We start from the raw sequence: 24,718 nt of genomic DNA, 5'->3' as shown, positions 1-24,718 counted from the left end.
CCATCGCCACCCCATCACCCCATCACCGTGCCATCGCCACCCCATTTCCCCATCACCCCATCACCGTGCCATCGCCACCCCATTTCCCCATCACCCCATCACCGTGCCATCGCCACCCCATTTCCCCATCACCCCAACACCGTGCCATCGCCACCCCATTTCCCCATCACCCCATCACCGTGCCATCGCCACCCCATTTCCCCATCACCCCATCACCGTGCCATCGCCACCCCATTTCCCCATCACCCCAACACCATGCCATTGCCACCCCATCACCCCATCACCGTGCCATCGCCACCCCATTTCCCCATCACCCCAGCACCGTGCCGTGCCCCCTCCCCGGTACCGGCACACGAAGGGATGTAGCTGTGCTGGCTCTTCGCGGTGCTGTGCAGGGACCCGCTGGAGCCGCCGCCGGGCACCGGGGTAGAGCCGCCCGGCCACGTAGGTGCTGTCCCCGCCATAGGCCTGCCATGGGGACGGGGCCATCAGCGCCAGGCCTGGGGGCTGCACCCTGGGGACCCCCCCCTTCCCCCGGCACCCACCGCGGTGAGGGTGGATTTGGTGGCCAGCGCCGGGTCGGGGCTGCGCCGGCGGGAGCAGCTCAGGCGCAGGCTCCTCCGCACCTCCTTGCTCAGCACCACGCAGAATAGGAACACGAGGGGGCCCCTGGGGTGGGGATGGGGGGGCATGGGCATGGGGGGGGGGGGGGAGCACCCCCCCGTACCCATTGTGCGCCCACATTGGCACCTGAAATGGGGTGAGGGATCCGTGGGGGGGGCACAGGGTTTATGGGGGGTATAGGGCTATGTGGAGGGGCTGTAGGGGGAATGAGGGGCACAGGGGGAATGGGAATCTATGGTGTGGAACAGGGGGTGTAGGGGGGCTATGCGCAGGGTATGGGGTGGGCACAAGGGTTATGGGGGCCACAAGGGCATGGGGGGGCCATGAGGTATGAGAGTGCTATGGGGTATAGGGGAATAATGGAGCACAGAGGGCATGGGGGGGCCCATGGGGTATGAGAGTGCTATGGGGTATAGGGGAGTAATGGAGCACAGAGGGCATGGGGGGGCCCATGGGGTATGAGAGTGCTATGGGGTATAGGGGAATAATGGAGCACAGAGGGCATGGGGGGGCCCATGGGGTATGGGAGTGCTATGGGGTATAGGGGAGTAATGGAGCACAGAGGGCATGGGGGGGCCCATGGGGTATGGGAGTGCTATGGGGCATAGGGGAGTAATGGGGCACAGAGGGCATGGGGGGGGCATGGGGTATGTGAGTGCTATGGGGCATAGGGGAGTAATGGAGCACAGAGGGCATGGGGGGGGGCATGGGGTATGTGAGTGCTGTGGGGCATAGGGGAGTAATGGGGCACAGAGGGCATGGAGGGGCCATGGGGTATGGGAGTGCTATGGGGTATAGGGGGAATAATGGAGCACAGAGGGCATGGGGGGGGGCATGGGGTATGGGAGTGCTATGGGGTATAGGGGGAATAATGGAGCACAGAGGGCATGGGGGGGGGCATGGGGTATGGGAGTGCTATGGGGTATAGGGGAATAATGGAGCACAGAGGGCATGGGGGGGCCCATGGGGTATGAGAGTGCTATGGGGTATAGGGGAATAATGGAGCACAGAGGGCATGGGGGGGGGCATGGGGTATGGGAGTGCTATGGGGCATAGGGGAGTAATGGGGCACAGAGGGCATGGAGGGGCCATGGGGTATGGGGGTGCTATGGGGTATAGGGGAATAATGGAGCACAGAAGGCATGGGGGGGCCATGGGGTATGGGGGTGCTATGGGGTACGGGAGAGTAATGGAGCACAGGGGGTATGGGGGGGCACAGAGGCTATGGGGTGATGAGGGGCCCAAGTGGTAAGGGGGGATCATGGGGTACATCGAGGTCCAGGCAGGATGAGGGGCCCAGGAGTTACATGGGGGCCCAGGGACTACAGGGGCATGGGGGACCCAGGGGTATCGGGGACACAGGAGTGATGGGGGGCTATGGGGGCACACGGGGGTATGGGAGCGGCCGGGGGCTCTGGGGGTGCGGTGTCACCTGGAGGCAGTTGTTGATGGCGAACAGGTAATGGAAGAGCAGCGCATCGCTGTTCACCGAGAGCAGCGCCAGGAGCCAGGCGAGGCTGGGCAGGGCCAGCAGCACCACGGCCGTGCGGAGCGCGGAGCTGGGGACAGCGCTGCCCGTGATGCACGGCACCCAGCACCCTGCCTGCACCCAGCACCCTGCCTGTGACACACGGCACCCAGCACCCTGCCTGCACCCAGCACCCTGCCTGCACCCAGCACCCTGCCTGTGACACACGGCACCCAGCACCCTGCCTGCACCCAGCACCCTGCCTGCACCCAGCACCCTGCCTGTGACACACGGCACCCAGCACCCTGCCTGCACCCAGCACCCTGCCTGTGACACACTGCACCCAGCACCCTACCTGTGCCCTTCCTGCATCCAGCAACCTGCCTGCTCCCAACACCCTGTCTGTGACACACTGCACCAAGCACCCTGCCTGCACCCAGCACCCTGCCTGTGCCCAGCACCCTATACCCAGCACCCTGCCTGCACCCAGCACCCTGTCTGCACCCAGCACCCTACACCCAGCACCCTGCCTGCACCCAGCACCCTGCCTGCACCCAGCACCCTATACCCAGCACCCTGCCTGCACCCAGCACCCTACCTGCTCCCAACACCCTGCCGGTTCCCAACACCCTGCCTGTGACACACAGCACCCAGCACCCTGCCTGCGCCCAGCACCCTATACCCAGCACCCTGCCTGCACCCAGCACCCTGTCTGCACCCAGCACCCTACACCCAGCACCCTGCCTGCACCCAGCACCCTGCCTGCACCCAGCACCCTATACCCAGCACCCTGCCTGCACCCAGCACCCTGCCTGTACCCAACACCCTGCCCTGTACCCCCCTACCAGCCAGGGGCACCCATCACCTCCCTGCCACCCCTGGTTGCGCCGGCACCCAATGTTGTGTCGTCCCCCTGCCATGGGTATCCCCCCACCCGGTGCCCCCCCACCCATGGGTGCCCAGCTCACTCACGCGGTGCCCTTCTTCTCAAAGCCCTGTGGGGTGGCACAAGTGGCCCTGGCTGCCAACACGAGGAAGAAGATGCTGACCTGGGGGGGGGGGGGGGGGGGCAGCCGGGTGAGCAGCGCCGAGGTGGGAGCACCCATGGGTGCGCTGGGCCCCCCCGGCTGCCCTCAGCCCCCACTCACGGCCACGGCGCAGGCGATGGGCCCGGCCAGGCTCCAGACCAGGCTGTCGTGGATGGAGAGCCAGCAGAAGTCGGGGTTCCCGTAGCCCTGGGGGTCCAGCCCCACGGCCAGCCCTGGGGGGCAGCGGCACGGCTCAGGGGCGGGGCCAGCCGGGGGGGGGGGGCGGGGCCAGGGAGCAAGGGGGCGGAGCTAGGGGTGGGGTGGTGCTATGACCTGGGCAAGGAATTTAAACCTTGGGGAGGGGCGGGCTTATGCTAATGAGGGCGGAGCTAAATCGGACATGGGGTTGTGGGGGCATGGCCATGTGTTTGGGGGCGTGGCTAAGATCGTGGGGGCGGGGTTATACCATAATGGGCAGGGCTGTGTGGCTTTCTAGAGGGGATGGGGTTAGGGAAAGGGGGCGTGGCCAGGGAGCAAGGGGGCGGAGCTAAGGGTGGGGCGGTGCTATGAGCTGGGCAAGGGGTTTAAATCTGGGGGGGGGCGGGTTTGCCACGTTGGGGGAGGAGTTATGCTAATGAGGGTGGAGACAGGGTTGTCGGGGCGTGGTCACCTATTTGAGGGCGGGGCTACGATCTAAGGGGCGGGGCCATACCATAATAGGCAGGGGGGTGAGGATGGGGTTAGGGACAGGGGGCGTGGCCAGCAGCCTAGGGGCGGGGCTAGGAGCAAGGGGTGGGGTTAAGAGCCCCCGGGGCCGTATCCTGACCGGTGATGAAGGCGGGCAGCCCCCAGCCCAGCACGTGGTAGAAGCGCATGGGCCCGCGGTCGACGTGCCGGGGCTCGCTGCGGCGCCGGTAGAGGTGCAGCCCCTCGAGCAGCGCCCACCCCACGGCGCTCAGGTACAGGAACTGCAGCAGGATGGCGACCACCGTGCACGCCAGCTGCGGGGAGGATGCATGGAGACCAAGCCCTATGCGTTAGCCCTGCGCACACCAGCACCCCAACCGATTGGGACCCACACCCCCTTTAAGATGCCCCATAGCCTTTTATAGGTCCTGGGCCAGAGAAGAAACTTCCCAACCCCTTTAAGAAGCCCCAGTCCTATGAGAGGCCATAACCCCTATGAGAAGCTGCACCCCCTTTAGGAGAAGCACCCACTATTAAAGCCACACCCCCTTTGAGAGGTCCCACCCCCTTTAAGAAGCCCCTCCCCTTTGAGACCCCCCCCATCCCTTTTACCCCCCCCCCCGCTTGTAAGAGACCCTTTAGGAGATGCACCCACTATTAAAGCCACACCCCCTTTAAGAGGCCCCTCCCCTTTCAGACCCCCCCACCCATTTAAGAGCCCCCCCCCATTTAAGAGCCCCCCCCCTTTTAAGAGGCCCTTTAGAAGCACCCACTATTAAAACCACACCCCTTTGAGAAGTCCCACCCCCTTTTAAGAAGCCCCTCCCCTTTGAACCCCCCCATCCCTTTGAAACCCCCCCCATTTAAGAGGCCCTTTAGAAGCACCCGCTATTAAAGCCACACCCCCTTTGAGAAGTCCCACCCCCTTTTAAGAAGCCCCTCCCCTTTGAGCCCCCCCATCCCCTAGGAAGCCCCGCCCCCTTTAAAGAGGCCGCACCCCAAAAGTGTGTGTCCGTCCCCCCCCCCCCGATAGCCTCCCCATGCCCCGCACCGGGCTGTCGGCCTGGTTGATGCCGAGCAGGAAGACGAGCTGGGCCAGCAGCAGCGCGGCGGCCGCGTGCCGGCGGATGCTGTGCCGGTTGGAGCGCGGCGCCCGCGGCCCGCCCAGCGCCAGCACCGCCAGCAGCAGCCCCGCCAGCCCCACGGCCAGCGAGCCGTAGGTCAGCGCCGACAGCGGCAGGATCTCCCCGTTCTGCGGCACCCATAGAGCACGCGTCGGGCGCGGGGTGCGAGGCTGAGGCCACGCCCCCTTCTCCTTATAAGGAGACACGGCGAAGCTCCGCCCACAATGACACCACCCAATGGGGAGGCTTGGCCCTGAGGTTAACTACGCACGGCCCCCCCCCCCGCCTCCCATGACCCCGATTGCGCTGCCGTGGGAGCTCCGCCCACTTCACGTAGCCCCGCCCACTGAGAACCACGCCCGACCCTTTAAGTCACGCCCCCTTAAAAAGCTCCTCCCATTCACGCCCCGCCCACCCTGTTCAGCCAAGCCCCGCCCCTTCAGAACACCCCCCCATGGACCCTCCCCTTCTACCGAGCACTTCCCATTGCTCCGCCCCCTCAGCGCAAGCCCCGCCCTTTGGCTTCACACCTCCCCACCCCGTGCCCCCCCCTCCACGTGTCCCGGTGCGGCACCTCGCGGCGGGAGATGTCCATGAGCACGGCGAAGCTGGTCAGGTGATGGCACTGGCAGCTCACGTGGCTCCGGTTGCGGAACACGACCTCACAGCCCCGCGCCGACCAACCGCCCGCGGCACCCGCCCTGCGCCAGCACCGTCACACACACAGCGGGACACCCCAACAACGGGACACCCAACAGGGACACCCCAACAACGGGACACCCAACAGGGACACCCCAACAACGGGACACCCAACGGGGACACCCCAACAACGGGACACCCAACAGGGACACCCCAACAATGGGACACCCAACAGGGACACCCCAACAACGGGACACCCAACAGGGACACCCCAACAACGGGACACCCAACGGGGACACCCCAACAACGGGACACCCAACGGGGACACCCCAACAATGGGACACCCAACAGGGACACCCCAACAATGGGACACCCAACAGGGACACCCCAACAATGGGACACCCAACGGGGACACCCTAACAATGGGACACCCAACGGGGACACCCCAACAACGGGACACCCAACGGGGACACCCCAACAACGGGACACCCAAGGGGGACACCCTAACAATGGGACACCCAACAGGGACACCCCAACAATGGGACACCCAACGGGGACACCCTAACAACGGGACACCCAACGGGGACACCCCAACAACGGGACACCCAACGGGGACACCCTAACAATGGGACACCCAACGGGGACACCCCAACAACGGGACACCCAACGGGGACACCCCAACAACGGGACACCCAACGGGGACACCCTAACAATGGGACACCCAACAGGGACACCCCAACAACGGGACACCCAACAGGGACACCCCAACAATGGGACACCCAACGGGGACACCCTAACAACGGGACACGCAACGGGGACACCCCAACAACGGGACACCCAACAGGGACACCCCAACAATGGGACACCCAACAGGGACACCCCAACAACGGGACATCCAACGGGGACACCCCAATAATGGGACACCCAACGGGGACACCCCAACAACGGGACACCCAACAGGGACACCCCAACAATGGGACACCCACCGGGGACACCCACACTATGGGGACACCCCACTGGGGACACCTGCACTATGGGGACACACTCACAATGCGGAGACCCCACTGGGGACACCCGCATAATGGGGACACCCACACAAAGGGGACACCCCGCTGGGGACACCCACACTATGGGACCCCCACTGGGGACACCCGCATAATGGGGACACCCACACAAAGGGGACACCCCGCTGGGGACACCCACACTATGGGACACCCACTGGGGACACCCACACTACGGTGACACCAGCACAACAGGGACACCCCAACAATGGGACACCCACCGGGGACACCCACACTATGGGGACACCCCACTGGGGACACCTGCACTATGGGGACACACTCACAATGGGGAGACCCCACTGGGGACACCCGCATAATGGGGACACCCACACAAACGGGACACCCCGCTGGGGACACCCACACTATGGGACACCCACTGAGGACACCCACACTACGGTGACACCCTCACAATGGGGAAACCCACCAGGAACACCAGCACTATGGGACACTTGCACAATGGGGACACCTGCACTATGGGACACCCACACTATGGGGAAACCCACTGGGGACACCCACACTATGGGGACACCAGCACAACGGGGACACCCACACAATGGGGACACACAATGGGGACACCCACACTATGGGGACACCAGCACAACAGGGACACCTGCACAATGGGGACACCTGCCAGGGACACCCACACTATGGGGACACCCACTGGGGACACCCACACTATGGGCACACCAGTACAATGAGGACACCAGCCCAACGGGGACACCCACACTATGGGGACACCCACTGGGGACACCTGCATTATGGGACACCCACACAATGGGGACACCCACTGCGGACACCCACACTATGGGGACAACATCCACCCCACTGGGGACATCAACCCAGGGACCCCCCGGAGCCACCCTCAACCACCGCCTGGGGCCACCAACCATAGACACCCATTAGGGTCACCCACCAACACCATCCATCACCACCCATGGAGGACACCCATCAGCGCCCATCACTGGGCACCCACTGGGGACACCCACCGGCACCCACAGCCGCTGCATGGGGGACAACCCCCCCCCCCCCCCCCCGCCCCCCAGTGTCCCTGTCCCCGGCTCACAGCAGGGAATGGTTCCAGAACACGCAGATGGGTTTGGAGCGCTCCTGGGTCTCGAGCAGCCGGAACTGCAGGGTGATGGGCTCCTCCAGCGCCCGCGGCGCCCGCGCGCCCCCCGCGTGCACGCTGATGCTCACCACCGGCGTGTTGATCACCGGGCGCTTCGGCACCCTGCGGGGTGAGCGACGGCCGTCAGGGGGTGCACCCGGACACCCCAACACCCCATTCCTGACACCCCAAAATCCACATACACTGACACCCTAACAACCTGACACCCCAACACCCCGTTCCTGACTCCATGATACCCTAATACCCCAAATCCCAGATACCATGACACCCTTACCCTCCAACACCCTGACACCTCAACAACCTGACACCTCAACACCTCAACACCCCATTCCTGACACCGATACTCTGACACCCCAAAACCCAGATACCCTGACACCCTTACCCTCCAACACCGTGACACCTCAACACCCCATTCCTGACACTGATACCCTGACACCCCAAAACCCCGATACCCTGACACCCTTACCCTCCAACACCCTGACACCTCAACAACCGGACACCTCAACACCTCAACACCCCATTCCTGACACCGATACCCCGACACCCTTACCCTCCAACACCCCAACATGCCAACACCCCATTCCTGACACCATGATACCATGACACCCCAATATCCTGACACCCCAAAACCCAGATACCCTGACACCCTTACCCTCCAACACCCCGACATGCCAACACCCCATTCCTGACACCATGATACCCTGACACCCCAAAACCCAGCTACCCTGACACCCTTACCCTCCAACACCCCGACATGCCAACACCCCATTCCTGACACCATGATACCCTGACACCCCAAAACCCAGCTACCCTGACACCCTTACCCTCCAACACCCTGACACCTCAACAACCTGACACCCCCAACACCCCGTTCCTGACACCCCAACACCCTCACACCCTGACACCCCATTCCCGGCGGTTACCCTGGGGACCCCTCCTGTCCCCATCATCCCAGCCCCACACCGGTTCCCCCCCCAGGCCAAGGCACCCACCTGAGGCTGCGCTTGTCGGTGTCGTACTGCTCGGGCAGCAGCCCCGCCAGTGTGCGGTAGATGATGACGCTGGCGATGGCCTGACCCTCGCCCGGGGCCGGGTGCCGCTTGCGCCGGGTCACCAGGGGAGCCTTTTCCTCCTCACCCTCCTCATCCTCGTCATCATCGTCTCCATCCTCATCCTCTTCATCCCCCTCCTGCTGCTGCTGCTGCTGCTGCCGCCCGCCCGTGCCCTGCGGTGCCCGCTCCTGCCCAGCCGAGGGCTCTGGGGTGTGAGGGAGGGGATGGGTGAGCCCTGCCAGCCCCATGGGTACAGTGGTGACCCCAGCCCCATGGGTACAGCGGTGACCCCAGCCCTGCCAGCCCCATAGGCACAGTGGTGACCCCAGCCCCATAGGCACAGTGGTGACCCCAGCCCTGCCAGCCCCATGGGTACGGCGCTGACCCAAGCCCTGCCAGCCTCATAGGCACAGTGGTGACCCCAGCCCTGCCAGCCCCATAGGCACAGTGGTGACCCCAGCCTCATAGGTACAGCGGTGACCCCAGCCCCATAGGCACAGCGGTGACCCCAGCCCTGCCAGCCCCATAGGCACAGTGGTGACCCCAGCCTCATAGGCACAGTGGTGACCCCAGCCCCATAGGCACAGTGGTGACCCCAGCCCTGCCAGCCCCATGGGTACAGCAGTGACCCCAGCCCTGCCAGCCCCATAGGCACAGTGGTGACCCCAGCCTCATAGGCACAGCGGTGACCCCAGCCCCATAGGCACAGCGGTGACCCCAGCCCCATAGGCACAGTGGTGACCCCAGCCTCATAGGCACAGCGGTGACCCCAGCTCCATGGGTATAGCGCTGACCCCAGCCCTGCCAGCCCCATAGGTACAGCAGTGACCCCAGCCCTGCCAGCCCCATAGGTACAGCAGTGACCCCAGCCCTGCCAGCCCCATAGGTACAGCAGTGACCCCAGCCCCATGGGTATAGTGCTGACCCCAGCCCTGCCAGCCCCATAGGCACAGCACTGACCCCAACCCCTGGCTGTGCCCCCCAGGACTCACGCCGGCCGCGGGGGGCCCGGAACACGCTCTCGGGCAGGATGACGCTGGTCTCCAGGTCCGGTGGCTTCTCCCCCCGCAGCGCCTCGTAGCGCGGCAGCCGAGCGCCCGCGGAGCTGCCTTTGTCCAACCGCACCACGGACACCACTGCGGCACCGGCACCAATGGCACCGGTACCCACTGATACCAGCACTGCTGGCACCGGTACCCGCTGACACCAGTACCCACTGATACCAGTACCCACTGATACCAGTATCCACTGACACCGGTACCCACTGATACCAGCACTGCTGGCACCGGTACCCACTGACACCAGTACCCACTGATACCAGCACTGCTGGCACCGGTACCCACACACACCAGTTCCCACTGACAGTGGCACCACCGGCACCAGTACCCACTTACACCGGTACCCACTGACACTGGCATCCACTGTCACTGGCACCACTGTCACTGGTGCCCACTGACACTGGTGCCAATGGCACTGGTACCCACTGACACCAGTACCCACTGGCACCGCACTGCTGGCACCGGTACCCACTGACACCAGCATCTCTGGCACCGGCACCACTGGCACTGGTACCCACGGACCCATATACACCACACCCCCTGAGCACACACATTCCCAGGCATACCCATCCCCTGCGCACCCATCCCTGTCCCCAGCACGCGCCTCCCTGCGCGCATCCACGTCCCCTGAGCACCACCGTGCCCGCGTCCCCCCCGGGCACCCCTGGCGCTGACCGATGTTGGGGGTGACGATGGTGAAGGGGCTCAGGTAGGTCTGGGGCATGTTCTGCGCCAGGGCGCTGGCGTAGTCCTCGAAGTGCTTGAGCAGCCAGGCCGTGCCGCCCTCCGTCTGCTGGATCAGCTCCCAGTGCCGCTTGGTGCTGCTGTCCAGCAGCGCGCTGCCCACCCGCAGCAGGTTCTGCGCCCCCGACACCGGCACCGTCACCCGGGCGTCCCTTGCCCGTGTGGGTACCATCACCCCCTCCCCGTGCTGTGCCCCAGAACCCCCCCCCAACAGGTGCCCATCGCCCCAGCAGCCATCGCCCCGCTCCAGCCCCTCTCCCAGTGAAGGTGCCCATCACCCCGGTGTCCATCCTGCCCCAACCCCTTCCCATTGCTTCGGCCTCCTCCACAAACATCCCCATCCTCCGTGAAGATTCCCATCATTCACCACTGGGTCTTCTTCACCAGCACTCCCTCTCCCATTGCAGGTGCCCATCACCCTGGTGTCCATCCCCCTCTCCCACTGCAGGTGCCCATCACCCTCGTCCATCCCATCCTCCCACTGATGTGTCCATCACCCTGGCATCCATCCTCCTGACCCATTCCCAGTCCCATTGCAGGTGCCCATCACCCTGGTGTCCATCCCATTCTCCCATTGCAGGTGCCCATCACCCTGGTGCCCATCACCCTGGTGTCCATCCCATCCTCCCACTGATGTGTCCATCACCCTGGTGTCCATCCCATCCTCTCACTGATGTGTCCATCACCCTGGTGTCCATCCCATTCTCCCACTGATGTGTCCATCACCCTGGCATTCATCCTCCTGCCCCATTCCCACTCCCATTGCAGGTGCCCATCACCTTGGTGTCCATCCCATTCTCCCACTGATGTGTTCATCACCCTCATGTCCATCCCATTCTCCCATTGCAGGTGCCCATCACCCTGGTGCCCATCCCATTCTCCCACTGATGTGTTCATCACCCTGGTGTCCATCCCATCCTCCCACTGATGTGTCCATCTCCCTGGCATCCATCCTGCTGCCCCATTCCCATTCCCACTGCAGGTGCCCATCACCCTGGTGTCCATCCCCTCTCCCATTGCAGGTGCCCATCACCCTGGTGCCCATCACCCTGGTGTCCACCCCATTCTCCCATCGCAGGTGACCCCCTCCTCCCGCGGTACCTCGGTGAAGTGCACGTCCTGCGTGGCCGCCAGGCGGAAGCCGCGCTGGGCGCTCTCGTGGCGCAGCAGCCGCGTGGCCAGGCCGTAGACCAGGCGCAGGTCGCTGGGGAAGCCGAGCCCGGAGCCGCGCGTGGCCTCGTGCAGCTGCCGCGCAACGCGCCGGGACTGCGCCGGGTCCAGGCGGGAGCCGTTCAGGGCCAAGCGCTGAGCCTGGGGGGGACACGGAACCGGTGACAACAGGGACATGGAACCGGGGACATGGAACCGGGGACATGGAACTGGTGACCACAAGAACATGGAACTGGGGACATGGAACCAGTGACCACAGGGACATGGAACCGGGGACATGGAACCGGGGACATGGAACTGGGGACATGGAACTGGTGACCACAAGAACATGGAACTGGGGACATGGAACCAGTGACCACAGGGACATGGAACCGGGGACATGGAACTGGGGACATGGAACTGGTGACCACAAGAACATGGAACTGGGGACATGGAACCAGTGACCACAGGGACATGGAACCGGGGACATGGAACCGGGGACATGGAACTGGGGACATGGAACTGGTGACCACAAGAACATGGAACTGGGGACATGGAACCAGTGACCACAGGGACATGGAACCGGGGACATGGAACCGGGGACATGGAACTGGGGACATGGAACTGGTGACCACAAGAACATGGAACTGGGGACATGGAACCAGTGACCACAGGGACATGGAACCGGGGACATGGAACCAGTGACCACAGGGACATGGAACCGGGGACATGGAACCAGTGACCACAAGAACATGGAACTGGGGACATGGAACTGGGGACCACAAGGACATGGAACTGGGGACATGGAACCAGTGACCACAGGGACATGGAACCGGGGACATGGAACCAGTGACCACAGGGACATGGAACTGGGGACATGGAACCAGTGACCACAGGGACATGGAACTGGGGACATGGAACCAGTGACCACAGGGACATGGAACCGGGGACATGGAACCGGGGACATGGAACTGGGGACATGGAACTGGGGACATGGAACTGGGAACATGGAACCGGGGACATGGAACTGGGGACATGGAACCGGGGACATGGAACTGGGGACATGGAACCGGGGACATGGAACCGGGGACATGGAACTGGTGACATGGAACTGGTGACATGGAACTGGGGACATGGAACTGGGGACATGGAACTGGTGACCACAAGAACATGGAACTGGGGACATGGAACCAGTGACCACAGGGACATGGAACCGGGGACATGGAACCAGTGACCACAGGGACATGGAACTGGGGACATGGAACCAGTGACCACAAGAACATGGAACTGGGGACATGGAACTGGGGACCACAAGGACATGGAACCGGGGACATGGAACTGGGGACATGGAACCGGGGACATGGAACTGGGGACATGGAACTGGGGACATGGAACCGGGGACATGGAATTGGGGACCACAAGGACATGGAACTGGGGACATGGAACTGGGGACCACGAGGACATGGAACTGGGGACATGGAACTGGGGACCACAAGGACATGGAACTGGGGACATGGAACTGGGGACATGGAACCGGGGACATGGAACTGGGGACAGTGGGGACATGGAACCGGGGACATGGAACTGGGGACATGGAACCAGTGACCACAAGGACATGGAACTGGGGACATGGAACTGGGGACATGGAACTGGGGACATGGAACTGGGGACCACAAGGACATGGAACTGGGGACATGGAACTGGGGACAGTGGGGACATGGAACCGGGGACATGGAACTGGGGACATGGAACTGGGGACATGGAACTGGGGACCACAGGGACATGGAACTGGGGACATGGAACTGGGGACATGGAACCGGGGACATGGAACTGGGGACCACAAGGACATGGAACTGGGGACATGGAACCAGTGACCACAGGGACATGGAACTGGGGACATGGAACCAGTGACCACAGGGACATGGAACTGGGGACATGGAACCGGGGACATGGAACTGGGGACATGGAACTGGGGACAGTGGGGACATGGAACTGGGGACATGGAACTGGGGACATGGAACTGGGGACAGTGGGGACATGGAACTGGGGACATGGAACTGGGGACATGGAACTGGGGACATGGAACCAGGGACCACAGGGACATGGAACTGGGGACATGGAACCGGTGACCGCGGGGACATGGAACTGGTGACACTGGGGACACGGAACCAGTGACAGCAGGGACATGGAATTGGTGACAGTGGGGACATGGAACCGGTGACTGCGGGGACATGGAACTGGTGACAGTGGGGACATGGAACTGGGGACCACAAGGACATGGAACTGGGGACATGGAACCAGTGACCGTGGGGACATGGAACTGGTGACTGTGGGGACATGGAACTGGGGACATGGAACTGGGGACATGGAACTGGGGACACCAGGGACATGGAGCTGGGGACATGGAACTGGTGACAGCAGGGACATTGAACTGGGGACCACAGGGACATGGAACGGGGGACATGGAACTGGGGACAGTGGGGACATGGAACCAGTGACTTTGGGGACATGGAACTGGGCACATGGAACTGGGGACAGTAGGGACATGGAACTGGGGACCAAAGGGACATGGAACCGGGGACTGTGGAGACATGGAACCAGTGACAGTGGGGACATGGAACAGGGGACATGGAACTGGGGACATGGAACCGGTGACTGCGGGGACATGGAACCAGTGACAGCAGGACATGGAACCGGTGACAGTGGGGACATGGAACCGGTGACAGTGGGGACATGGAACCAGGGACATGGAACTGGTGACCACACAGTGACACAGGGTGCACTGCGTGCCCGTATGGGACATCAGCACCATGTGTGTCTGTGGGACATGGCACTGGGGACAACAGCAACCCTCGCTGTGACACGGCCACTGCTGTCCCCTCCTGGTGACACCATCACTGCTGTGCCCTCCCAGGCTCACTGTCCCCTCTGGTGTCACCGTCACCGCTGTCCCGTTCCCCCCCCCCCATGTCCCCAGCCCTGGCACTCACCCATGCGCGCAGGGGGGCGAAGGCGAGGGAGCTGCAGTTGAAGAGGTTGGGGGGCAGCCACCCCCTGTGCTCGTCGCAGTGCCGCAGCGCCGTCCCTGCGTGGCCCCAGCCTGTCACCGCCCCGGCCACCCAGCACAGCCCCATCCCACCAGCGCCGCCACCGTGGTGTCCCCCATGTGCCCCATCCCAGCTCCGCCACCACCACGTCAGCCCCATCTCCACCACAGCATCACTCCCATCTCAGCCCCATCCCTACTGATGCCACCATGGGCTCACCTCCCTGCATCGTATCCCAGTGATGCCACCACCGTGTCCCACCCTTCCCCATCACAGTGGTGCCACCATGGTGGCCGCCCCCCCCATACCCCATCCCAGCAATGCCACCTCACTGTCACCCTCAGCTCTGTCCCAGCAGTGCCACCATTGCCTCACCATGTCCCAATGGTGCCACCACAATGTCACCCCCCATCCCCAATCCCAGGTGGTTGTCACCTCCCCCATCCCATCCCAACCCAATCCATCCCATCCCACCCCCACCCCTCTCCCATCCCATCCCCACCCCTCTCCCATCCCATCCCACCCCATCCTATTACATCACTGCCACCAACATGTCTTCTCCCAGCCCCAGTCCCAGTGGTGCCATGGTGGTTGTCACCTCCCCCATCCCATCCCATCATTGCCTCCACCATGTCACCCCCTTCTCACCCCCACCCCATCCCACCCCATCCCATCCCAATCCATCCCACCCCACCCCACCCCATCCCATCCCAACCCACCCCATCCCAATCCATCCCACCCCACCCCATCCCACACCACCCATCATCTCTGCCACCATGTCACCCCCTTCTCACTCCCATCCCAACCCATCCCATCCCACCCCATCCCACCCCAACACATCCCATCCCATCCCATCCCATCCCATCCCAACCCAACCCCATACCAACCTGTCCCACCCCACCCCAGCCCATCCCAGCCCACCCCATCCCACCCATCATTGCCACATCCCACCATCATTGTCACCCCCTTCACATCCCCATCCCATCCCATCCCAGTCCACCCCATCCCATCCCAACACGTCCCACCCCATTCCATCCCATCTCAACCCAACCCAACCCCATCCCAACCCGTCCTACCCTACCCCATCCCACCCATCACTGCCACCACGTCACCCCCTTCACATCCCCATCCCATCCCAATCCATCCCATCCCACCTCAAGCCATCCCATCCCATCCCGCCCCATCTCATCCCATCCCATCATATCCCATCCCATCACCGCCACCACCAAGTCACCCTCTTCTCACCCCCATCCCATCCCACCCCACCCCATCCCATCTCAACCCAACCCCACCCCACCCCACCCCATCTCATCCCATCCCATCATTGCCACCACGTCAGCCCCTTCTCATCCCCACCCCACCCCATCCCATCTCAACCCAACCCCACCCCACCCCACCCCATCCCATCCCATTCCACCCCATCCCATCCCATCCCATACCATCATTGCCACCACCATGTCACCCCCTTCTCATCCCCATCCCATCCCAGTCCATCCCATCCCACCCCACCCCATCCCATCTCAACCCAGCCCCACCCCATCCCACCCCATCCCATCTTAACCCAACCCCACCCCACCCCACCCCACCCCACCCCATCCCACCCCCCCCATCACCACCACCCCCCCATCACCCCCTTCTCACCCCCACCCCATCCACGCCACCACCCGCACCCCACCGGTTCCCACCCCCCCCCTCTCCCCAATTACCCCCCCGCGCCCCATCCCTGTGGTGCCCCCACCTACCCACAGCCCCCCTGGGGCAGGGGGCAGCCGCGGGCAACCCAAAGCGGGTCCGTGGCCACCAGATGCTGCTCTCGATGGCCCGGGGGCAGCTGTCGTAGTTCACTGGGGGGGGGGGGGGGGGGAGAGCAGAGCGCGGTCACCGCCGGGGGGCAGCCGCCGCCAGCCGCGGCCATGGCGGGGGGCGGCCGCCGGGGGGCGCTGTCCCGCACCTTCGCAGCCGCCGGCCGTCACCTCGGCGAAGGGGTTGTCGCAGCGGTCGCAATGGCGCCCGATGACCCCGGCCTTGCAGGGGCACTGCCCCGTGGCGCTATCGCAGCGTCGCGACAGGGAGCCGGTGGGGTAACAGTCGCAGAGCAGGCAGGAGCCGCTGCCCGCCGGGCGGTAGTGGTTCTCCTATGGGGGGGAACAACGGGGGTCACGGTGCTGGGGGGTGGTGGGCGCCGTCGGGGGGCGGGCGCAGGGCAGGTCCCACCTTGCAGCGGCACTCGCCCGTGGTCTTGTTGCAGTCGGGGTCGAAGCCTTTGGCGCTGTCGCAGTTGCAGGGCCCGCACGTGGGGTGCCCCCACCAGCCCCGAGGGCACGGCGGAGCCTCCCTGCGGCACCGGGGGACAGGGCGTGAACGGGGGGGGGGGCACCGCGAGGGGGCAGCACCGAGCCCCTTGGACGGGAGAGCACACGCACGTGTGAACGGACGTACACGTGTACAGAAACACGTGCACACACACGTGTACACATCCACATGCATGCACAGGCGTGCACACAAACACACGTGCACACACGTGAACACACACACGTGAACACACACGCGTACACACATCCACATGCATGTACAGGCATGCACACAAACACACGTGCACACACACATGTACAGACACACATGCACACACACATGCACACACACGTGTACACATATGCATACACAGACGTGCACACAAACGCGCACACACGTGCACACATGCGTGCACACACCACACACACAAGTGCGCACACATGCACACACAAGTGCACACGCGCACACACACACATGCGCACACACACGTGCACACACAAGTGCACACGCGCACACACATGTACACACACAATGCACACACATGCACACACACACAATGCACACACATGCACACACACAATGCACACACACACAATGCACACACACACAATGCACACACACACAATGCACACACATGCACACACACAATGCACACACACGTGCACACACACACACGTGCGCACACACGCAGACACACAATCCATACACAAGTGCACACACACAAGTGCACACGCACACACACGCGCACACACACATGTGCACACACACATGTGCACACATGTGCATGCGCGCACACGTGCACACATACGCGCACACATGCACACACACGCACACACATGTGCGCACACATGCGCACACGCGCACACACACACAAGTGCACACGCGCACACACACATGCACACACACACATGCACACACAAACGTGCACAGGCACACACACATGTACACACACAATGCACACACATGCGCACACACACAATGCACACACACATGCACACACACAATGCACACACATAATGCACACACACGTGCACACACACACACGTGCACACACACGCAGACACACAATCCACACACAAGTGCACACACACGTGCACACGCACACACGCACACACACACACAAGTGCACATGCACACACACGCGCACACAAATGTGCACACATGCGCACGCGCGCACAGGTGCACACATACGCGCAAACATGCGCACACATGCGCACACACACGCACACACATGTGCGCACACATGCGCACACGCGCACACACGTGCACACACACGAACACGCATACACACACGCGCGCGCACACACACACCTCCCACACACACACACATGCATACACACACACGCACGCACACTTGCATACACACACGCACACGCACACATGCACACACGTGTGTGCCAGGCACCCCTCGCACCACCACATGCCGGGGGGCACTGACCTGTGCTCGCAGTAGGGCCCGAAGCGGCCCTGGGGGCAGAGGCAGGCGTAGCCGTGCACGGAGCCGGGCTGGGGGGCGCAGGTGGCCGGGGGGTGGCAGGGGTTGAGGGCACAGGCACTGACACAGCTGTCCCCAAAGTGCCCTGGGGTGACAGGGGGGAGCGGGTGTCACTGGGGGGGGCAGTGCCGTGGGGACAGGGATGGGGGGGACAGCAATGAGAGGGTGTCAGAGCCATGGGGACAGCAATGAGGGGGTGTCAGAGCCATGGGGACAGTGATGGGGGGCACAGCAATAAGGGGGTGTCAGAGCCATGGGGACAGCAATGAGGGGGTGTCAGCGCCCGGGGCCATGTCCTCGCTCACCCGGGTGGCAGCGGCAGGTGACGGTGTCCCCATGGCCGGCGCAGTCGCTGTGGGGGGGACAGGGCCCCCCGGCGCAGGGGTCCGGGAGGTCACAGCCCGCAGTCACAGCCACCCGCGACACCGCGGCCACGTGCAGTGCCCCAGCACCCGCCTCGCCCAGATGCAGGCCCTGGCATCGACAATGCCACCAACAGTGTCACCATCAGTGTCACCAACACAGTGTCACCGGCACAGTGCCACCAACAGTGTCACCATCAGTGTCACCAACACAGTGTCACCGGCACAGTGCCACCAACAGTGTCACCATCAGTGTCACCAACACAGTGTCACCAGCACAGTGTCACCGGCACAGTGTCACCAACAGTGTCACCATCAGTGTCACCAACACGGTGTCACCAGCACAGTGTCACCGGCACGGTGTCACCAACAGTGTCACCAACACAGTGTCACCAGCACAGTGTCACCATCAGTGTCACCAGCACAGTGTCACCAGCACAGTGTCACCATCAGTGTCACCAGCACAGTGTCACCATCAGTGGCACCATCAGTGGCACCAACACAGTGTCACCACCACCACCACTGGGCCCCAGTTTCCTCCCCAGAGCCCAGCACCCCCTGTGTCTCCCCATAACCCCCGCCAGGAGTTCCACCCTGTCCCCATTCCCATGCCCAGACCCCTTGCTCACATCCCTGTGCCCCCACACATACCCAACGGCCCCATTCCCATGCTCGCACCCCCATCTCTTGTCCCCACACCAGGGCACAGTCACCCACCCCATGCCCCATCCGATGCCCCCACGTCCTGCCCCACGCTGTGCCCACGGCCCCGCTGGCCCCGTCCCGGTGCATTACCTGCATGCAGCCGCGGAAGCCCTGCTCCACGGTGCCCCCATCACCCGGCAGCCCCCCCATGCTCAGGGTCTGCAGCTGCAGCTCCCCCAGCTCCAGGGACACGTTGGTCACAGCCTGCGGGACAGGGACAGCCCTGGTGGCACCACGGGGAGCAGGGGGGCACAGGGACACCCATAGGGAGCAGAGGGGCATGGAGACACCCATAGGTGTCCATAGGGAGCAGAGGGACACAGGGACACCCATAGGGAGCAGAGGGGCACGGAGACACCCATAGGTGTCCATAGGGAGTAGAGGGACACAGGGACACCCATAGGTGCCCATAGGGCACAGAAGGACACAGGGACACCCATAGGGAGCAGAAGGACACAGGGATACCCATAGGGAGCAGAGGGGCACAGGGACACCCATAGGGAGCAGAGGGGCACAGGGACACCCATAGGGAGCAGAAGGACACAGGGACACCCACAGGTGCCCATAGGGAGCAGAGGCACACAGGGACACCCGTAGGGAGCAGAGGGGCACGGAGACACCCATAGGGAGCAGAGGGGCACAGGGACACCCATAGGGAGCAGAAGGACACAGGGACACCCATAGGGAGCAGAGGGGCACGGAGACACCCATAGGGAGCAGAGGGACACAGGGACACCCATAGGGAGCAGAGGGGCACAGGGACACCCATAGGGAGCAGAGGGACACAGGGACACCCATAGGGAGCAGAGGGACACAGGGACACCCATAGGGAGCAGAAGGACACAGGGACACCCATAGGGAGCAGAGGGACACAGGGACACCCATAGGGAGCAGAGGGGCACAGGGACACCCATAGGGAGCAGAGGGGCACAGGGACACCCATAGGGAGCAGAGGGGCACAGGGACACCCATAGGGAGCAGAAGGACACAGGGACACCCATAGGGAGCAGAAGGACACAGGGACACCCATAGGGAGCAGAGGGGCACAGGGACACCCATAGGGAGCAGAGGGACACAGGGACACCCATAGGGAGCAGAGGGGCACAGGGACACCCATAGGGAGCAGAAGGACACAGGGACACCCATAGGGAGCAGAGGGGCACAGGGTCACCCATAGGGAGCAGAGGGGCACAGGGACACCCACAGGTGCCCATAGGGAGCGGGGGGGGGGGCTCACCTGGTACCGGCCGTAGTCGCAGCCCAGGCGCAGGCGGGGGGGCCCCGGGGCCCCCCCTGGCTCCAGCCCCAGCTCCACCTCGTGCCAGTGCCCATCGCTGACCCACGCCTGCGGCAGCCGCAGCCGGGCCAGGGGGGCCCCCCCCTGCCACAGCCCGGCCTCGGGCCGGCCCTCGGCCAGCTGGGGGGGAGCAGGGGCAGGGCAATGACCCCCCCATGGCAACAACCCCCATAGCAATGACCCCCCCCATGGCAACACCTCCCCATAGCAATGACCCCCCCCATGGCAACACCTCCCCATAGCAATGACCCCCCCATGGCAACAACCCCCCATCGCAATGACCCCCCCCATGGCAACACCTCCCCATCGCAATGACCCCCCCCATGGCAACACCTCCCCATAGCAATGACCCCCCCCATGGCAACACCTCCCCATAGCAATGACCCCCCCCCATGGCAACACCTCCCCATAGCAATGACCCCCCCCCATGGCAACACCTCCCCATAGCAATGACCCCCCCCATGGCAACACCTCCCCATAGCAATGACCCCCCCCATGGCAACACCTCCCCATAGCAATGACCCCCCCCATGGCAACACCTCCCCATAGCAATGACCCCCCCTATGGCAACAACCCCCCATAGCAATGACCCCCCCCATGGCAACACCTCCCCATAGCAATGACACCCCCCCATGGCAACAACCCCCCATAGCAATGCCCCCCCCCCATGGCAACAACCCCCCATAGCAATGACCCCCCCCATGGCAACACCTCCCCATAGCAATAACCCCCCCCATGGCAACAACCCCCCATAGCAATGACCCCCCCCCATGGCAACAACCCCCCATAGCAATGACCCCCCCCCATGGCAACAACCCCCCATAGCAATGACCCCCCCCCATGGCAACAACCCCCCATAGCAATGACCCCCCCCCATGGCAACAACCCCCCATAGCAATGACCCCCCCATGGCAACACCTCCCCATAGCAATGACCCCCCCATGGCAACACCTCCCCTATGGCAACACCCGTAAGAACCTCCGCCAGGGCACCCCAGGGGGTGACAGCCCCACCAAGGACACCAAAGCCCCAAGGCCAGGACCCCCTTGGCAATACCCCCCCAAAGCAAACACTCCCCCATGGCCATGCCCCACCATGGCCATGCACCCCCTATGGCCACGACCCCCAAATGGCCATGACTCCCCCCATGGCCACGACCCCCCCATGACCATGCCACCCCTATGGCCACGACCCCCCAATGGCCATGACTCCCCCCATGGCCACGACCCCCCCATGACCATGCCACCCCTATGGCCACGACCCCCCAATGGCCATGACTCCCCCCATGGCCACGACCCCCCCATGACCATGCCACCCCTATGGCCACGACCCCCCAATGGCCATGACTCCCCCCATGGCCACGACCCCCCCCCATGACCATGCCCCCCCTATGGCCACACCCCCACCCCTGACCATGAGCCCCCCATGGCCATGGCTCCCCCCTTGGCCATGTCCCCCCCATGACCATGCCCCCATCCATGACCATACCCCCCAATAGCCATGCGCCCCCCCCCCCCCCCCCATGGCCATGCCCCCCCCCCCATGACCATACTCCCCCATAGCAATGACCCCCCCGTATGGCCATGCCCCCCCCATGGCCATTACCCCCTCCAATGGCCATGCCCCCCCATGGCTATGAACCTCCCCATGGCCACGCCCCCTCCATGGTTACGCCCCCCTCATGGCCACGCCCCCCTCACCTCCACGCTGACGCTGAGCGGCGGCGCCGCCGCCCGCAGGAGGAGCCCGCGCGGGTGCCGGGTGCGGAGCTGGACGCGCATGCGCCAGGGCAGGGCCAGGGGCAGCGCCAGCCCCGCCCAGGACACGTGGCTGCGGCCCTCGAAGCGCTGCGGGGCGCCCACGGCTGCGGGGCAGGGGCGAGCACCCGTTGGCACCCATTGACACCCATGGACATCCATTGACACCCATGGACAGCCATTGACACCCATGGACACCCATGGACACCCATGGAGCAACCATGGACACCCATGGAGCACACATTGACACCCATAGACACCCATTGACACCCATGGACACCCATTGACACCCATGGACACCCACTGACGCCCATTGACACCCATAGACACCCATTGACACCCATGGACACCCATTGACACCCATGGACAGCCATTGACACCCATGGACACCCATTGACACCCATGGACACCCATTGACACCCATGGACAGCCATTGACACCCATGGACACCCATGGAGCAACCACGGACACCCATGGAGCACACATTGACACCCATAGACACCCATAGACACCCATGGACACCCATTGACACCCATGGACACCCATGGACACCCATGGAGCAACCATGGACACCCATGGAGCACACATTAACACCCATAGACACCCATTGACACCCATGGACGCCCATGGACACCCATTGACACCCATGGACACCCATGGACACCCATTGACACCCATGGACACCCATGGACAGCCATTGACACCCATGGACATCCATTGACACCCACTGACAGCCATTGACACCCATGGACACCCATGGACACCCATGGACACCCATGGACACCCATTGACACCCATGGACAGCCATTGATACCCATGGAGCACCCATTGACGCCCATTGACACCCATTGCACCCATTGACACCCATTGACACCCATGGACACCCACTGACGCCCATTGACACCCATTGGCGCCCATTGACACCCATGGACACCCATGGACACCCACTGACGCCCATTGACACCCATTGGCACCCATGGACACCCATAGACACCCATGGACACCCATGGACACCCATGGAGCAACCATGGACACCCATGGACACCCATGGAGCACACATTGACACCCATTGACACCGATGGACACCCATGGACACCCATGGACAGGCATTGACACCCATGGACATCCATGGACACCCATTTACACCCATTGACACCGATGGAGCAACCATGGACACCCATTGACACCCACTGACACCCATAGACCCCCATGGACACCCATGGACAACCATGGAGCACCCACTGATACCCATGGACACCCACTGACACCCATAGACCCCCATGGACACCCATGGACAGCCATGGACACCCATGGAGCACCCATTGACACCCATGGACACCCATGGACACCCATTGACGCCCATGGACACCCATGGACAGCCATTGACACCCATGGACAGCCATTGACACCCATGGACACCCACTGACACCCATGGACAGCCATTGACACCCATGGACACCCATGGACACCCATGGAGCAACCATGGACACCCATGGAGCACACATTGACACCCATAGACACCCATTGACACCGATGGACACCCATGGACACCCATGGACAGCCACTGACACCCATGGACAGCCACTGACACCCATGGACATCCATGGACACCCATTTACACCCATTGACACCGATGGAGCAACCATGGACACCCATTGACACCCACTGACACCCATAGACCCCCATGGACACCCATGGACACCCATGGAGCACCCATTGACACCCATGGACACCCATGGAGCACCCATTGACACCCATGGAGCACCCATTGACACCCATGGACACCCATAGACCCCCATGGCCCCCATGAACCGCCCCATAGCCCCTGATACCTTCCTGGCAGGTCCTGCCCCCGAAGCCCGCGGGGCAGCGGCACCTGAAGCTGTCCCAGTCCTGCTCGCAGGTGCCCCCGTTGTGGCAGGTGTCGCTGTCACACAGCGGCCTCTTGGCTGGGCACCCTTGGGTGGGGGGGGCACACATGGGAGCGTTTGGGGATGGAT

At 63.4% G+C, this 24,718-nt stretch overlaps 2 protein-coding genes and 1 long non-coding RNA gene across 3 annotated transcripts in view; 1 reads left to right on the top strand and 2 right to left on the bottom strand.

Moving 5' to 3' along the window:
- Positions 1 to 346: 346 nt before the first annotated feature.
- Positions 347 to 24,718, bottom strand: part of CELSR2 (cadherin EGF LAG seven-pass G-type receptor 2) — a gene marked incomplete at its 3' end in the record, with an annotated part of 38,560 nt that continues 14,188 nt past the window's right edge. Inside the window, 24 exon segments of the mRNA XM_061442833.1 lie at positions 347 to 425; positions 427 to 468; positions 546 to 669; positions 2,058 to 2,183; positions 3,065 to 3,141; positions 3,241 to 3,353; positions 3,947 to 4,121; positions 4,859 to 5,059; positions 5,506 to 5,632; positions 7,695 to 7,862; positions 8,753 to 9,017; positions 9,805 to 9,948; positions 10,546 to 10,729; positions 11,716 to 11,925; positions 14,754 to 14,848; positions 16,553 to 16,654; positions 16,762 to 16,945; positions 17,025 to 17,145; positions 18,541 to 18,682; positions 18,903 to 19,071; positions 19,755 to 19,868; positions 20,902 to 21,081; positions 22,662 to 22,825; positions 24,551 to 24,676. Of these exon segments, the coding sequence (XP_061298817.1) occupies positions 347 to 425; positions 427 to 468; positions 546 to 669; positions 2,058 to 2,183; positions 3,065 to 3,141; positions 3,241 to 3,353; positions 3,947 to 4,121; positions 4,859 to 5,059; positions 5,506 to 5,632; positions 7,695 to 7,862; positions 8,753 to 9,017; positions 9,805 to 9,948; positions 10,546 to 10,729; positions 11,716 to 11,925; positions 14,754 to 14,848; positions 16,553 to 16,654; positions 16,762 to 16,945; positions 17,025 to 17,145; positions 18,541 to 18,682; positions 18,903 to 19,071; positions 19,755 to 19,868; positions 20,902 to 21,081; positions 22,662 to 22,825; positions 24,551 to 24,676 (3,432 nt within the window).
- LOC133263176 (uncharacterized) lies at positions 6,818 to 7,573 on the bottom strand. The gene is made up of 3 exons (XR_009741449.1): positions 7,429 to 7,573; positions 7,195 to 7,258; positions 6,818 to 6,882 (listed from the first exon to the last, which is right to left on the bottom strand). It is a non-coding gene; the product is annotated as an uncharacterized LOC133263176 (long non-coding RNA).
- The window catches only part of SHISA4 (shisa family member 4), a 71,658-nt gene continuing 69,618 nt past the window's right edge, over positions 22,679 to 24,718 (top strand). Inside the window, exon 1 of the mRNA XM_061442850.1 lies at positions 22,679 to 22,686. The gene's annotated coding sequence lies outside the window, so the exon portion shown is untranslated. The remainder of the gene's footprint in view (positions 22,687 to 24,718) is intronic.

Source organism: Pezoporus flaviventris, unplaced genomic scaffold (assembly GCF_033815535.1).
Source record: "Pezoporus flaviventris isolate CSIRO_AGI_PZ_B2104156 unplaced genomic scaffold, CSIRO_AGI_Pfla_v1 ptg000253l, whole genome shotgun sequence".
NCBI classification, from domain to species: Eukaryota; Metazoa; Chordata; class Aves; order Psittaciformes; family Psittacidae; genus Pezoporus; species Pezoporus flaviventris.
Note: the sequence above shows the minus strand (reverse complement) of the source record. Positions and strands in the feature narration are given on the sequence as shown.